General features: G+C 39.1%; 1 protein-coding gene across 2 annotated transcripts in view; it reads right to left on the bottom strand.

Annotated features, from left to right (window-relative positions):
• GRM1 (glutamate metabotropic receptor 1) overlaps nucleotides 1-16,447 on the bottom strand; it is a 430,251-nt gene that overhangs the window by 25,772 nt on the left and 388,032 nt on the right. For both annotated transcript variants that reach the window (XM_040238639.1, XM_040238640.1), the window contains exon 7: nucleotides 8,796-9,726. In XM_040238639.1, the coding sequence (XP_040094573.1) occupies nucleotides 8,796-9,726 (931 nt within the window). The remainder of the gene's footprint in view (nucleotides 1-8,795; nucleotides 9,727-16,447) is intronic.

The raw sequence follows: 16,447 nt of genomic DNA, 5'->3' as shown, positions 1-16,447 counted from the left end.
TACCGCTTTTCTGAGAACTACCTCCTGGGAGTGATGGGCCCTTGGGAGATGGTTTTATACTCTGTGACTCCATCCTTTGTCCATCACCTCCTTGACCTGGGATAGACATCTGAGTCAGGCTGAAGCAATCAGTTTCTGCCTGTTTTATGTAGAGGTATGTGGGTCAAGGGAATTGAAGCAGCGTCTTCAGTAACTGGACCTATAACAACATGTAAACTCGAAAGCACTGGGATGGTTGTCCCTGGACTGATCGAGAGGGCCCAGAAAAGGAGAAAGCAGATGTATGAGGAGAAGAAGGAGGCATGGAGGGAGCCAGGAGATTACACAGAGCACTGAAACCTTTGTTTTCAGGAGACCAGTCCACTTTGTGGCCCAGAAGCATTCCAAACTTTGTTACCATAAGATATCAGAAATTATTCCTTATATTCTTTCTATTAAATACCCCACCCCCTTTTGCTTAGACTAGCTTAATTTGGCTTTTATAACTAGCTTCAAAAGAGCTCTAACTAATGAGCCTATCGGCACTGTTCTCAACATGAAGCTTCCAGATCCTCTGGTCCTTTCTTCTCAGTTTCTTCATTGTGCAGGCTGCTAATATTTCTGCTCCTGAACTAGCTTTACAAACATGTTGCTCCCATGGCCTGCTTCCCCTTTGAGTAGATAACACTTTACACTGGACACTGAGGCTAACAGATGGAATGCAAATGATCTCATCTCTCTTTAGCTGTGGCCAAGCATGGACAGGGTGCCAAGTCATGTCAAACAGGGTGTCCTTCCTTGCACACCTCGCACACTGAGTAACACCCGCACGCCTGGACTCTCAGCAGACACCCAGCTCCTCCATTCTGTCCAGTGTGGATATTATCAAATGATAGTAGTGATGCACATACCCAACTTTCAGATCTCTCTTCATGTGAAGGGGTAGTGCAGAGCTTTACGCTAGCATACAAATTTTCATACCTCCTCCCCCATTTTCATAACTTTAGTGTCACTAGCTAACAGTTATTGAGGTTTTACTGTGTGTTAAGCCCTGCACTATACTCTGTATAGATATTTCCATTTATTTACACAAAGAGAAAATTAATTTTCTTAGGCCAGCTTAGTTTGGCTTCTGTAACTTGAAGTCAAAGAGTTCTAATTAATGAGCCTATAAGCTTTTTTCTTATGATCTAAGAACATCAGTGATCATATTTAGCCTATAGGCCTCCAGTGTCTCCTCTGATAGTTTTTCTCATTTAATAGGTGACTATTACATAGAGTGGGACCAAGAATAAAAATTATCTGTTACATAGAGTGGGACCTTGCAAAAATAAGGAGCCCAGACTCAGTAACCTTCTGACTCTAAATTTATACACCCACCTAAATTACCACATTGTACCGTTTCCTATTATTTCACTCACTGGATTTTATTGTAATGGGGTTTTATACCATTAAACTGTGAACTTCTTGAGGGCAAACCCCATGCCTCATTCATTTTATTGAATGCAGGTGTGAATGAATGCATTTTTGAGATAACAAACATAAAAGTGATTAAAATCATATTTTAATTAAAGTGATAAAATGATTTTAGTCCCATTTATTCCTCTCACAAAAATGGCCTTGAACTTCCCAAGTCTTAGTTTCTTTACTTACACAACAATGTTCCATGTTTCTACTTTGGGTCATTATAGATACCATCTGGAATGCTTTTGAATTCAGTTCAGAAATTACACATTATAAACATAGGAGAATAAAATATTAAGTTTGAGAACTTGAATATGTATATCAGGCAAGTTCATTTGAATTTGAAAGAAATATAAACGTCGGCCTATATTGAAAAGGAATATGTTCTCTTTGAAGCTGTAGCAGAATCTGTGCCCCGTGGTCTCAACATAGAATTTGAAAACATAAAATATGAGTATTGAAAGTAGCTATTTCTGTGTTATTTGCAAAATGAGTATATTATTCAGAAGAGGGGGAAAAGTAAACAATGCTGACTGCAGATTTGCTGAACCTGCTGGGAACAAGTTGTACCCATCCCCCACATGCCCACGCCCTTCATCCCTCCCCCTGCACTGAAGCCCATTGTCTCTAAAGACAGTCTCTCACCATGGCTGCTCCTCAACACACAACTTACTAACTTATTTTCATCTTAAATTTTGACTGATGCGCTTTTAGGTCATAGTGTTACTTACTTCAGAGAGTAAAGGCATTTCAGCTTGCTTTTTCCAGGGAGCTTAAGGCTTTACCCCAAACGAAATATCCTCTCTCTGGCAGACTCAGGCACTATGACTGGCTGTCAGGAAGGGAGCCAAGGGTTTGGATTTCTAGCCCCTTCTAATTAGAGCCGAAGGAAGGGAACTCCTTCGTTCTCATCTGAGTCTGACTCTGAATACACCGCCCTCTTCTTTCTTCTACAAGCAGCCTGAACTTAGGAGCTCCACTCACAAGGCCAGGACAGCACACCTTTCTTTTCAGATTTTCCACATTTGTCCCAACTCAACTCTTACAATGTTTGTATCCCCAGAGGCCTGATAAGATCAGTAGTAAAGGTTTGTATTTTCAGATTTTATTTAAAATTTCTCTAATTTCCCAGCTTGATTCTTCTTTTCTAATGTCAGGCAACACGCATGTAACTAAATGAGAACTGGCATCAACCACAATCAACATGCTCTTCAGAGCTGGTGCTTCATTATGACACTTGTCAATTGATGTCAAATAGCTCTTTTGCAAGTGCACAGTTCTGGGTCAGACTGCCCAGCATAAACTGTAGGCTCTCTATATTTTTATTTCTCCTCGTCTGTCAGTTGCTTTCTCGTATACTATAAGTGAGCTTACATTTCTCCTGTATTATACCACTCCTCCCTCTTCCCTGGCCTCCTTAGATACTGTCTAAACTTCTTAACTCCTTTAATGATGAGCTCCTCAATTTACTGCAATAAAAATTCTACTCACATCACACCTGAAATCACTCAAGGATAACCATGGTGTCTCCATCCATGGAGATCGCAAGTTCTATCGTCCTGAAACAGTCTGTTATGGACTGAATGGTTGTGCTTCCCTTAAATTCATGTGTTGACATCTTAACCCCTCAACATGATGGTATTAGGAGGTGGAGCCTTTGGGAGGTGATTATGGTTAGATGGCAGCTGTCTGCAACCCAAATGGGAGAGGTCTTACCGGAACTCAGCCACAATGAAACCCTGATCTTGGACTCTCAGCCTCCAGAACTGTGAAATGATAGATGTTTGTCTTTGAAGCCTCCAGTTTGTGGGATTTTCCTATGGCAACAGAGTGGATTAAAATAGTCTCTTGCTTGGTTTCCTTGATAACGCAAAATTTCTCTGTCCCCTCCTCCCTTTATATTATGTGTTGTTTATTGCTTTCAGTTTTTCCTTATTTATCTTCTCTCTTACATGTAAGTAAGTGTTTCTTAATGTTCTTCCTCTGACTTTCTTCTATTCTCATATCACAATCACTCTTGGCCACTGACATTGACAATTAATCCTCAAATCTGGAGCTCTGGCTCAGACCTGCATATTAAGCTCCTGACTTAAATTGTTAGATAATCTTATGGATGCCTCTGTTTGAATTACTGTTACAGGATTTTTGATTGGTTAAGTCTGAAACCCAACTTAGCAACATTTCCCCATTCCTGTATTCCCTATCAGTTTTCATGGTAGATGTACTTTTCTACTACCAACTGCTACATGGTAGTTGTAGCTGAAATTATGAGAGGTGTTCAAACAATAATTTCTATTGTTCATGCCTTTCTTCCTCTCCCCAAATCAATATTTCAGTTCTAATGACTTAAGCTCAGAAAACTTTTTCATATGCATGCCTTGGATTTGACTTTTCTTTCTTTGCTCTCATTTATTTATTTATTTTTGATGTGATTTATTTTTTATTATTTATTTATTTATTTATTTATTTATTTTACTTTATTTTACTTTACAATTCTGTATTGGTTTTGCCATACATTGACATGAATCCACACAGGTGTACATGCATTCCCAAACTCATTTAAATCTTTTATTTTTAACCTGTCCTCTGGATTATTGTAGCACTCTATTAACTAGTCTGTCTACAGTTGATCTATTCCCATAAAGCTCACACATGATCATAAAATTTCACAAAAGTCATTAATGCATCTTGTGGTCTCCATAATAAATATCCAAATTTCTTCTTAGAACATTGATCACTATCTGTAATCTGTCCTCTTTCTGTATTTACAAATTTTCCCACACTACACCTCTGCATGTACTTTACTCAACAGATCCCATATTTCAAACCAAAAGTACACTAACATTTCTGAATTCTTTGCTTATATTATTTTCTGCATGTGAAATGGTCTCACCATAGCACATTTTCTCTTGTTGAGAAGCATCCTTTATGGTTAAGTTCAAATGCCACTTTTATACTTTTATCAAGAAGTCTTTCCTCATCTTTCCATAGACTCCACTTCATTTAGCTGGGCTGAATGTCTTTCTTCCCTGAACACACAAAATGCTATATTGGTCCTCTATTATGGTACCTAACCCAGCATATTTAGTTGTATTTTTCAGTGTTTCCCTTACTATATTGCAAGACTGGTGCAGTCTGTGCCCATCTCTTAAATCTTTTTTTATCCTAAATATTAACTAGCACCATACCAAGCACCTAAGTGCCTTTATGAAGCATATGTTACTGTTTACACACTTGTTGATTAAATAAGTGGATAATAAACAGTATATCCACCATAAATGTTGCTCTCAAGTAGTAAAATTCTATGATAAGTACTTCCATAATATCTTCTGAAAGTTACTATAAAACCAAGTGAAGAATCACAATGACTTTTAAAGCCATTTATTATATGATTAAGGGAAAAATATTTTAAAATGACAGATTTTCTCATTTACAAGCTAGAAGAGTGAATGAGTTCTTTTTATGAAAGAGAACATATTTGATTTTGATGTCTTCTGGCTAACAGCCGTTGTTCCTTTCATAATAAAGGAGGAAAGATTAGAGCATACACATTAATGCTGCAGGCTTCTTTACCTTTTCTTATGGACAAAACAATATGTTTTTAGCAGATCAAGAGGAAGATGTCCTCAGAGCATCATTCCACTTGTATTTCACTTAGAGCTTTTGCCCTCATTAAAAGCATATATACAGATGCTTAAGAAATAATCACAAGAACATATCAATACACTATTTACTTAGAAGCCTATGTTTTAAAATTACCTCCTTGCATCAATCTAATGCATTTTTCTGGTGATTATCATTGTTTTTAGTTTTGCTTGCAATTACGCACCCCAAAAAAGTCACAGGAGTGTGTTGTCACATTTCAGCTCCATGTGCCCTCAAACTATTTGGCACTCGTTGAGGTTATTTATTCAAAAAATGACTAGAAATGTTAGTTTGACATTTAGCCATTGATATAATTATTTTTTTTTAAAGAAAGCATGTCATTTACATAATGTTTTAAGCTTTTAGTTGCATAATGCTAATTCATTTTGCTTTAAAAGGAAGTGACAAGTAACTCAGACCTAAATAACTTAATTACTCATATCTATGGATTTCTATGTTTCCTCTCCTGCCAAGAAAGAGAATTTTACCAATATCTTTATATTAAGTTAGGGCCTGAATATGTTCCCATTCAAATACATTAATAGCTTAAGATATTAGCCTGGTCAAAGATAATGATGTTATTCAGTTGATCTTCCAGGACAGGATTATGTCTAGTAGGATGTCTAACTATAAGCAACTTAAGTAATCCAAACACCCAATGTATTGATTAAACTCCTCCTAAATTTTATTTCAGAAAACACAAAGGCAAGTGCCCAAACCTTTGATTGTGTCAGATATATGGGTGTGAACAAAACAACAAATTGAAGTAAACTTTGCAAAAACAGACACACAACATCAGCCATTCCCTCTATCTCAGAAACAGCCTGGTATGAATATAGTCGGACTTGCAACTCTTCAGAATAATATCAAAAAAGATAGATCAGTTGGAAGCTCTTCATTACAGCATCTGTTCTGTGTTTATAGCTACATATGCAGACTGCTGAACACCCACAGTGCACCATAAACGTAGGGATTACACATCCAGAATGGCAATACACTCATTGGGTGATGTGTTCCCTAGAGTTTTCAGCCCCTTGCTTCAGTTGGCAAAACTCTGCTAGATTTTTATTGCTGTAGAAAATATTAGATTGTTTGTGATTTTTGCAACTTTGGAGACAAACCAGGAAATCATAAACCAGCAATAAAAAGGTAAAAACAGGACCTGAGATTATTGTTATATTTTAAAAGTACAGTCTCATAGAGAGTTACAAGAGAAGTAACAGCAGAGTAAGTGAGAAAAATGAGTAAATAAATGGTCGCTTTCCATGGAAATTTAACCTCAAATACCCTCTGTGGGTCAGCTCAGCTGTGTGATACCCTTTAGAGGAGCTACCAATTGTACAAAGAAAGCCGCACATTAGAATTACTGATTAGAAGTATTATTTCTTATTGTCAGAATCTCATAACATGTAATAAATAAAATATAGCCAATAGTTGAGCAACGAATTGAGTGCTGAAAGCAGTGCTTCCTAGACAACCAGCCTGATTTAGACCAAGGTGATTTTTCTCTCTAAAGTGTGATTCCAATGAAATTAATTTCTAAATTCATAATAATGCTGGGAATATTCTCCACTCCTAATGAAAGCAGTTCCAGGTGTGAGAAGGTAATCAGAATAAGCACAATACCTGGGGACTGAATGCATGGTAAGCTAACTTCACTTTATCCCAGCAGTGAAGCAATGGGTACTAACGATTAGTCACTGCTCTCTTGGACAGGTGCCCATATCTGTCTCTCACAGAATCACTGAGAGAGCTGTCAAAATGCATAATCCTGAGTACCAACAAAAGATATCTTGATTACATAGGTTCCTTCTTTCCATTAAATGGTTAGAGGAACAGTTTTCAGAAATGACTCATGACCAAAAATCATAAGAGAACTTCTGAAGAACCACAACGAAGGCAGTTAGAAAACCTGGAGCTGACTAATGGTAGATGGTGGAAGGGAACACTCAAAAAGCCATATGGGCTGCAACAGAAGTCTCTCAGTCTTCACCAACATCTGGGTTTAAAGTGTTTTCTCCCTTCTTTTCATTTGTTTCCCTCTCATTCCTTCCATCTAAATGATAATTGTCATGATGCCATTGTACATCTGGACTCTGTAGCTATGGTCTTTTTTTTTTTTTTCATTTCATGACACTGTTGTTTTGCTTTCATGCTCACTGGAACTGCGGGGATGTTGGTTAGAATGAAAAATCAGGGCAAGGGAAGAAAACAAATTCGTGGCTTTAATAATCAGAATTTCATGGAGAAGCAGATGTAATGACTTCATCCTTAACACTGAAAAAAATTAGGCATGCTTTGTTTGAAGTAATAATAAAACTTGATGGACTTCAAAAATATTTATTTCCTAGAGACTCCCTCTTCTGAGCCTCAAACCAATTATATGGTTTCTGTAATAGAGACCCATGGTGCTGCTTTGCAAGCAAAGATATAAAACCCAGAAATTTAAGGCATGTAGATTTTTTGACATATGTTATGATGAGAAATTTCATGCCAGTTAAGGCCTAGGCAAAGAATAGCTAACTAAACGGAATTTACTTAAGAGTCACACAAATTCACAGTGGTTTGGTGTCCTCCCTTAATAAAAGGGGGAAAATAACACCCATTTCTCTTACCTTGCTGACTTATTCAAGTGCACAGAATAGTTCTAAAACAATTACATAACTATTACTATTAAAAGCCTTCACTTTCATAGGATTGTTTCAAAAAGTAAAATTAATACTGCTACTGGGGGAAATAGTTTCATTTTTGGAAAATTAAATTACTGTTAGAACGTTAAGCATGCATGTTATTTTAAATGTTGTAAATGTGACATGAAATCTGTTTTCATGGGTCTCAGAATGAGATGACACATGCAAATTTTAGCATATGCTTCCCTGCAAAACAGAGTCAGGAAAAAGACAGGAATGTGTGTATTATATAAACTGCTCAGAAAAATTACCAAAATAGAAATAAGCTGGACTTTGATGTTCACATTGACTCTCAAGTTTGAGCTCTTTACCTTAACCTGGTTTCCTGTTTCATTCGGTGCTTGATGGCTAGAAATCATTCTGATCATAACCTTGTAGTAGAGATAGGTCAATTCACGTGTAGCATTACGAAGTTTACAGTACACATAAAATAAAGAAGAGGTGCCTGGTAAGATAGTTGCATAAAGAACTTATTTCAGGATATATTTGGTGCTTAACTAAACTCAAATTTTGAAATAGGCCAATTCCCTCAGGTGCTAAATTTCTTCCCTCTCCATCCCAGATGAGTAATGGTATGGCTCAAAAGTGATAAAAAAGTAAATCAGAAACTATCTCAACCATAATCTAAAATAGAAATTAGAACTAGAGATGGCATCTCTGCCCAGACCCGAGAGATATAATGATATTCCACAGAGGAAGGACCCATGCAAAAGGAAAACATTAGGGGCAGAACAGAAGCTGTAGATTCCAGGTAAGAGTGAATATGCGCTCAGCTGGTTGTTGCTTCACACTCCTTGCTCTTTCAAAGAAATAAAAACACTGAAGACCTTTAGTACTAACACATTCCTACTGCAACAGAATGTGAGATTTGGGGGGAAAAAAGAAAAGATTAAGAAAGGACATGGAAAACATTGGGGAAAGGGAAGAACATGCTTTAGTCAAATAGAAGAAAATAGAAAGAGAGAGGGAGAGACACAGAGAGAAATAGAAATGGCAAACCCAGGCCAGACAACTCACTTGGCATTCCCTGCCCCTGGTTTCTTTCTTCGGAAAATGCTGAGTAAAGTGTTGGAGCGGCAGGGCAGCTTGCCATCACCAACGTGCATGCGGACCACGTCCGAGGTGGTGAAGGCACTGCGGACATTCCTCTCGGGTTTGGCAATAATGATGTACATCTTGGGGGTGAACATGCACCCCAGGGCCACCGTTACACTGAGGCTCACTGCAAAGCAGGTAGTAATGATCTTGTAGTTGCTCCCAAAGTAAATGGGCACGAAAGCCAGCCAGATGATGCAGGTGGTGTACATGGTGAAGGCAATGTATTTGGCCTCATTGAAGTTGGCGGGCACATTGCGGGTCTTGAAGGCATAGTAGGTACAGCTCATGATGAGGAGCCCATTGTAGCCCAAAGGGGCCACCACCCCCAGGTTGCTGGTATTGCAGATAAGGTAGACTTCTTTGATGCTCGGGTAGGACAGGATGGGCATGGGGGGCTCCATGATGATCAGGGTTATCACCAAGGTTAGCTGCACGCTGATCAGAATTGAGGCAATGATCACCTGGGCCCAGGCACTCATAAACCTGGGCTTCCGGGTACAGATCTTCTTCTTGCTGCCAGCCAAGATGCGTGCGATGCGGTTGGTTTTGGTCACTAAAGCAGAGTAGCACATGGCAGAAGAGAGGCCAACCAGGAGGCGCTGCAGGTAGCAGGAAGTGGTGGTGGGCTTGGCAATCAGGGTGAAAGGACACACGTAACCAAGGAAGATGCCAGCTAGGATGATGTAGCAGAGCTCCCGGCTGGAGGATTTGACCACAGGTGTATCTCGGTATAGCACGAAGATCAGGGTGACAAACAAGGTAACAAGGATGCCCGAGCAGGAAAAGGCGATGGCTATGATGGACTCGATGTTGCTCCACTCAAGATAACGCACAGGGATGGGTTCACATCCTGTGATGAGAAAGATAGTTTTAAAATGAATCCAAGATTTTGCTGATCAGTAACAACAGTGCTTACTAGTTGCAGGGGCATAGCTATATTCACAGCTTCCGTGATGTATGGTGTTTTCGTTCCTTTTTTAAAAATGCCTCCTTATCACACAAATAAAGATATACCATTGTTTTCTCTGGACAGTCATGCTCCCAAATCTAATCTCATCGCAAGCCTAATGTGACATACTTAAGCCTATAAAAATAGTCTTTTCTTAAAGTGTTATAAGTGGATGCTGCTTTGCGGTTGGAACTCAGTTCTACACTTTCAGAAAATGAAAGGGGAAAATGGAAACTAAACTGGTTTCCATGGAAAGTTAGATGGTCACAATGTAACAGAATAAGTTAATAAGAAATAAACCGAAACATTCTTTATTTTTATGTAGCTATTGTTCAGAGACAAATCCAGCTCATAGACACAAGTCCAGCTCATAGACACAAGTCCAGCTCATTAGAAAAGCATTTTCTTTCTTTCTTTCTTGCTAGCCAGAAAGCTGTTTCAAGCATAAATTTCATTTGAATTCCTTAGAAGAATCTGTTTTCTCTTATTTACCGCATATTATGTTACTCACTTTAAGTTACTTACTTTAAGTCTTAGTGTCTCACCCCTTTAGTAATGTATGCTCTGTATGTGGCATCTGAGGGCCTTTGACTTATCAGCCTCTAATAGACGTACTAAGGAAGGATGAAACCTCCCTCACCCACCTCTTGAAAGGAGAGACAGCCCTGTTTCTAAATGCCTGGCTTATCTTTTCCTTCCAGAATAAAGTCTGTTTTGTATTTCACAGAGAGAAAAACATTTGTCAAGTCTTGGCAAAAACCCTTTCACACGGTTTTGTGTTTGGACTGGGCCGTTATTTCCCGAATTGTGAGAATAAAAACATATACTTCCATAAATTTAGGAAAAGATTCATTGTTCTAAAGCCATGAGAGCAAGGAACCACCAGAACCTGTTTCAAATCTGTTTAGTCATTCAACAAGCACTGCCGTCAGTGAACACAGCTTTTGCATGTTAACCAGTCAGTGTCAGTCTTGGCTTCTGATAATCACTCAATCAGGAAGAGCCTCATTTTAACACATAACTGTCGACCACTCACAAGCACACGCTCCTGGCTGACCAGAGCGGCCTCCCTCTTGTGTGTCAGGCATTTGTCTGTATCAAAGTCTCAGCTCTTCCTGGAAGAACTCCTCCTTCCAAAATAAGTCACATTTTAACTCTAAATCTTTCTGTTTCCTTGATAAAGTTTAGAAAGATGATTTGATAGAATAATAATGACCATTTTGGGGGACACAAGCAATAAATTAAAATATATAAGAACAGCTTGGAGAAGGAAATGGCAACCCACTCCAGTATTCTTGCCTGGGAAATCCCATGGACAGAGGAGCCTGGTGGGCTACAGTCCACGGGGCCGCGAAAGAGTCAGACACGACTTAGTGACTAAGCAACAACAGTAGGCAAATTAGGAGATAAAATACTTAATAGTCAATACAGTAAGCCCCCTACATATGAACACGTTCTGTTCTGAGAGGATGTTTGTAAGTTCAATTTGTTCATAAGTCTAATAAAGTTAGCCTAGGTACCCAACTATCATAATCGGCTACATAGCACTGCTTTTACACTTGCTTCTGGACATCCTGGCCTTGAAATAAAGATACTATACTACTGTACTCTATACAATACTGTACAGTACAGTACACAAAAGCATAGTCACTTGCACAAGATGCACTCTGTGACAGTGCATGCCAGACATCAGAACTAACTTACACGATTGGACACGTGAACACACGTTCGCATCTTTGAAGGTTCAAAACTTGAAGGTTGGTATGTAGGGGACTAACTGTATTCAGCTCTTTTAATTGGCATTCTGAGGCTGCTAAATAAAATTCAAATTCCAATGGAGTCTTTGTCAACGCCTTTGTAACATTCCGAAAGCTACTCTCTTTGCATTTCTCTTTTTGTATGCAACCTGGTTTTATAAATGAGATATTCTATCTTTAGAGTTTTTATTAGCAAAGTATACTGCACTTAAAATTTTTAGAACACAAGTCAGACCCACTGAAGTCAAATGAAAACCCTGGTCTAGAGCCAAATTGAGAGATATAATTAATGATTTTCCTAAACTTCAGGGGTACAGGCAAAATATTTTGGGCAGAATTCAGGATTTTCATTAGACATTTATTGTCCTGAACTGTAGATATGTACCAATTAACTCAATTAATTGTTAGCCTCATGTGGCAAAATATTTTTAAAGGAGTGGATTAGAAAAGGGAAGATTTAAATAACTCAGTGGTGTAAAATTTTAAAATAGAAAATATATTACATAAGAAAATTTCAGAAGTTTTTCTTTCACTAAAAGATTCAAAACAAAGATGAAAGATAGATTTTAGGAAACCAGCAAACAATTATGAGGTAGATTCAAAACTGATGTAACAAGGACTATATCCTCTGTGCAAATGAGCTCGGATCTGAATTAGGAGAATCAAACATAAAATGAAATGTTAAAATTAAAAATCACCAAGTTACAAAATATCTAATATTTGATCAGACATTTTCAGATGGACTTTAAAAGTAAATAAGCTGGAAATCAATATAATACATTTGAATCAGTTCTAATGAGGTGGATGGAACTGGAGCCGATTATCCAGAGTGAAGTAAGCCAGAAAGAAAAACACCAATACAGTATACTAACACATATATATGGAATTTAGAAAGATGGTAATGATAACCCTGTATGTGAGACAGCAAAAGAGACACAGATGTATAGAACAGTCTTTTGGACTCTGTGGGAGAGGGAGAGGGTAGGATGATTTGGGAGAGTGGCATTGAAACATGTATAATATCGTATAAGAAATGAATCGCCAGTCTAGGTTCGATGCAGGATATAGGATGACTGGGGCTGGTGCATTGGGATGACCCAGGGAGATGGTATGGGGAGGGAGAGGGAAGGGGGGTTCAGGATTGGGAACACATGCACACCCATGGCAGATTCATGTTGATGTATGGCAAAACCAGTACAATATTGTAAAGTAAAATAAAGTAAAATAAAAAAAAATAATGGATCCTTAGTTAAAACAGTTAAAAGGGCCTCTATTCTCTGTGATTTGGGAAGCTATAGATAAGAAAAGGGCTTCCCAGGTGGCACTAGTGCTAAAGACCCGGCTTGCCAGTGCAGGAGATGCAAGAGTTGTGAGTTCGATCCCTGGTTTGGGAAGATACCCTGGAGGAGGGCGTGGCAACCCACGCCAGTATTTTTGCCTGCAGAATCCCATGAACAGAGGAGCCTGGCAGGCTACTGTCCATAGGGTTGCAGAGAACTGGACACGACTGAAGTGACTTAGCATGTAGCATGCAGATAAGAAAGCATACAGTTATCACAAATAAAGGTGTCATTTAAAGAATCATCACCCTAACCTAGAGCCTGTTATACAGAGTGAAGTAAGTCAAAAAGAGAAAAACAAATATCATATATTAATGCATATATATGCTTCCCTGGTGGCTCAGTGGTAAAGAATCTACTTGCCAAGCAGGAGACCTGGATTCAGTCCCTGGGCAGAGAAGATTTCCTGGAGAGGGCAATGGCAACCCACTTCGGTATTCTTCTCTGGGAAATTCCATAGACAGAGGAGCCTTGTGGGCTACAAGCCATGGGATCTCAAAGAAGCTAGACATGACTTAGTGACTAAACAACAACAATGTATATATATAGGGAATCTAGAAAAATGGTACTGATGAACATATTTGCAGGGCAGAAATAGAGATGCAGACATAGAGAAGAGATTTGTGGACACAGCAGGGGAAGGAGAGGAGGGGACCAATTGAGGGAGTACCATTGAAACATATACATTACCACGTGTAAAACAGATAGTTAGTGGGAAGCTGCTTATATAACAAAGGGAGCCCAGCCCAGTGCTCTGTGATACGTAGAGGGGTGGGAGAGAGGCTCCAGAGGGAGAAGACACATGTATACATACGGATGATTCACGGTGCTATGATGAAGAAACCAACACAACATTGTAAAGCAATTAACCTCCAATTAAAAAAAAAAAAGAATCATCACCTCATATTAGTAAAACTCAGGACAACTGCCTAAAATCTGTCTAATGACTTAACTCTGGGGAAGACACTGGCACCCACGAAGTCCCTGTCTGTCCTCTGACGTCCCAGAAGAAATAATATTTCTTTGTTATTGAGATAGATGCCTTTAATGTCTACCAGGAATTTCACTGTTAATAGAACATCAAATACCTTGGTTTAATAAAATAGTGAAAATCTTATGCACCAACACATAACCGGGACTTTGAGACTATTATCATAAGAAGACATTATTCTTGGTGACACAAAAACCCACAGTTCTAATATGTAGGGTTTACTGTCAGACAAGATGTGCTACAGTTCTTGCACATGGTCAAATAATAGTTGACTTAATCGTGAAAATACCTGTTCAGTTCAGTTCAGTCGTTCAGTCGTGTCCGACTCTTTGTGACCCCATGAATTGCAGCACGCCAGACCTCCCAGTCCATCACCAACTCCCTGTTCACCCAAATTCCTGTGCATTGAGTCGGTGATGCCATCCAGCCATCTCATCCTCTGTCGTCCCCTTCTCCTCCTGACCCCAATCCCTCCCAGCATAAGGGTCTTTTCTAATGAGTCAGCTCTTCACATGAGGTGGCCAAAGTATTGGAGTTTCAGCCTCAGCATCAGTCCTTCCAATGAACACCCAGGATTGGTCCCCTTTAGGATGGACTGGCTGGATCTCCCAGCAGTCCAAGGAACTCGCAAGTGTCTTCTCCAACACCACAGTTCAAAAGCATCAATTCTTCAGCACTCAGCCTTTTTCACAGTCCAACTCTCACATCCATACATGACCACTGGAAAAACAATAGCCTTGACTAGAGGGACATTTGTTGACAAAGTAATGTCTCTGCTTTCTCATATGCTATCTAGGTTGGTTGTAACTTTCCTTCCAAGGAGTAAACGTCCTTTAATTTCATGGCTGCAGTCACCATCTGCAGTGATTTTGGAGCCCAGAAAAATAAAGTCAGGTACTGTTTCCACTGTTTCCCCATCTATTTCCCATGAAGTGATGGGACCAGATGCTGTGATGTTAGTTGTCTGAATGTTGAGTTTTAAGCCAACTTTTTCACTCTCCTCTTTCACTTTCATCAAGAGGTTCATCAAGAACTAAAGTTCTCTTCACTTTCTGCCATAAGGGTGGTGTCATCTGCATATCTGAGGTTATTGATATTTCTCCCAGTAATCTTGATTCCAGCTTGTGCTTCTTCCAGCCCAGCATTGCTCATGATGTACTCTGCATAGAAGTTAAATAAGCAGGGTGACAATATACAGCCTTGACATACTTTTTCCTATTTGGAACCAGTCTGTTGTTCCATGTCCAGTTCTAACTGTTGCTTCCTGACTTGCATATAGGTTTCTCAAGAGGCAGGTCAGGTGGTCTGGTATTTCCATCTCTTTCAGAATTTTCCACAGTTTCTTGTGATCCACACGGTCAAAGGCTTTGGCATAGTCAACAAAGCAGAAGTAGATGTTTTTCTGGAACTCTTTTGCTTTTTCCATGATCCAGTGGATGTTGATCTCTGGTTCCTCTGCCTTTCCTAAAACCAGCTTGAACAAATACCTGTACTATGTATAATTAAAGACATTATCCAAGTAATGCTTTGTGTCCTAGAATTCCTATGGAGAAAACACTCCACAGAAATAGGAAGATGAATTGAAACAGAGCACATAAGCATGCCGATTATCAGAAATATCTAGATCACCACAAATCTTTAATTTTGGTATAAATATGAAAATGCTACACCATGATCTAGATGTATTAACAGTATGAAAGAAAGAAAAGTGAAAGTGAAAAAGCGAAATGTTTGTCTCTCAGTCAAGTCCAGCTCCTTGCAGACCCTAAGGACTGTAACCGCCAGGCTACTCTGTCTATGGAATTCTCCAGGCAAGAATACTAGAGTGGATTGCCATTCCCTTCTCCAAGGGTTCGTCCCAACCCAGGGATCAAACCCAGACTTCCTGCACTGCAGGCAGATTCTTTACGTTCTGAGACACTGAGTAAATGAAATTAACAGTATGGCAATATCAAATAATTATTGTTCATTGTGGTAGGTAGCTTTTAAGATGACTCAGACTGATCCCCACATCCTGGGATTCATGTCCATATGAACTTGAGTGTGAACTAGGCCTATGACTTGCTTCTTTTCTATAGAATATAGCAAAGTTGATAGGATGTCTCTCCCATGATTAAGCTATGTAAGATGACAATCTTCATAGCAGACTCTCTTGCTGGCTCTGATGAAACAACTCCTATTTTGCTAATGTCCACATGGCAAGGGACTGAGAGCAGTCCTCATCCCCAAACCCCAAAACAAACAAACAAAACTGAAGCCCTAAATTCAAGTCTTTGATGATTGTATTCTGCCAATAACTAGCTAAGATAATTTGGAAGTGTACCCTTCCACAATCAAGCCTTCAGACTAGATGCCATCCATAGCTGATAACTTCAATTTTTAGCTTTGTGAGAGATTATGAAGCAGAGAACTCAGCTAAACTGTGCCCATATTTCTGACCCACAGAAACTGTGAGATAATAAATGTGTATCATTGTAAGCTACTAAGTTTGGAGGTAATTTCATTGGAAAAGACCCTGATGCTGGGAGGGATTG

Source organism: Oryx dammah, unplaced genomic scaffold (genome assembly GCF_014754425.2).
Source record: "Oryx dammah isolate SB20612 unplaced genomic scaffold, SCBI_Odam_1.1 HiC_scaffold_4, whole genome shotgun sequence".
Classification (NCBI taxonomy): domain Eukaryota; kingdom Metazoa; phylum Chordata; class Mammalia; order Artiodactyla; family Bovidae; genus Oryx; species Oryx dammah.
The sequence above is the reverse complement of the archived record's forward strand: the minus strand, read 5'-3'. Positions and strand labels throughout refer to the sequence as shown.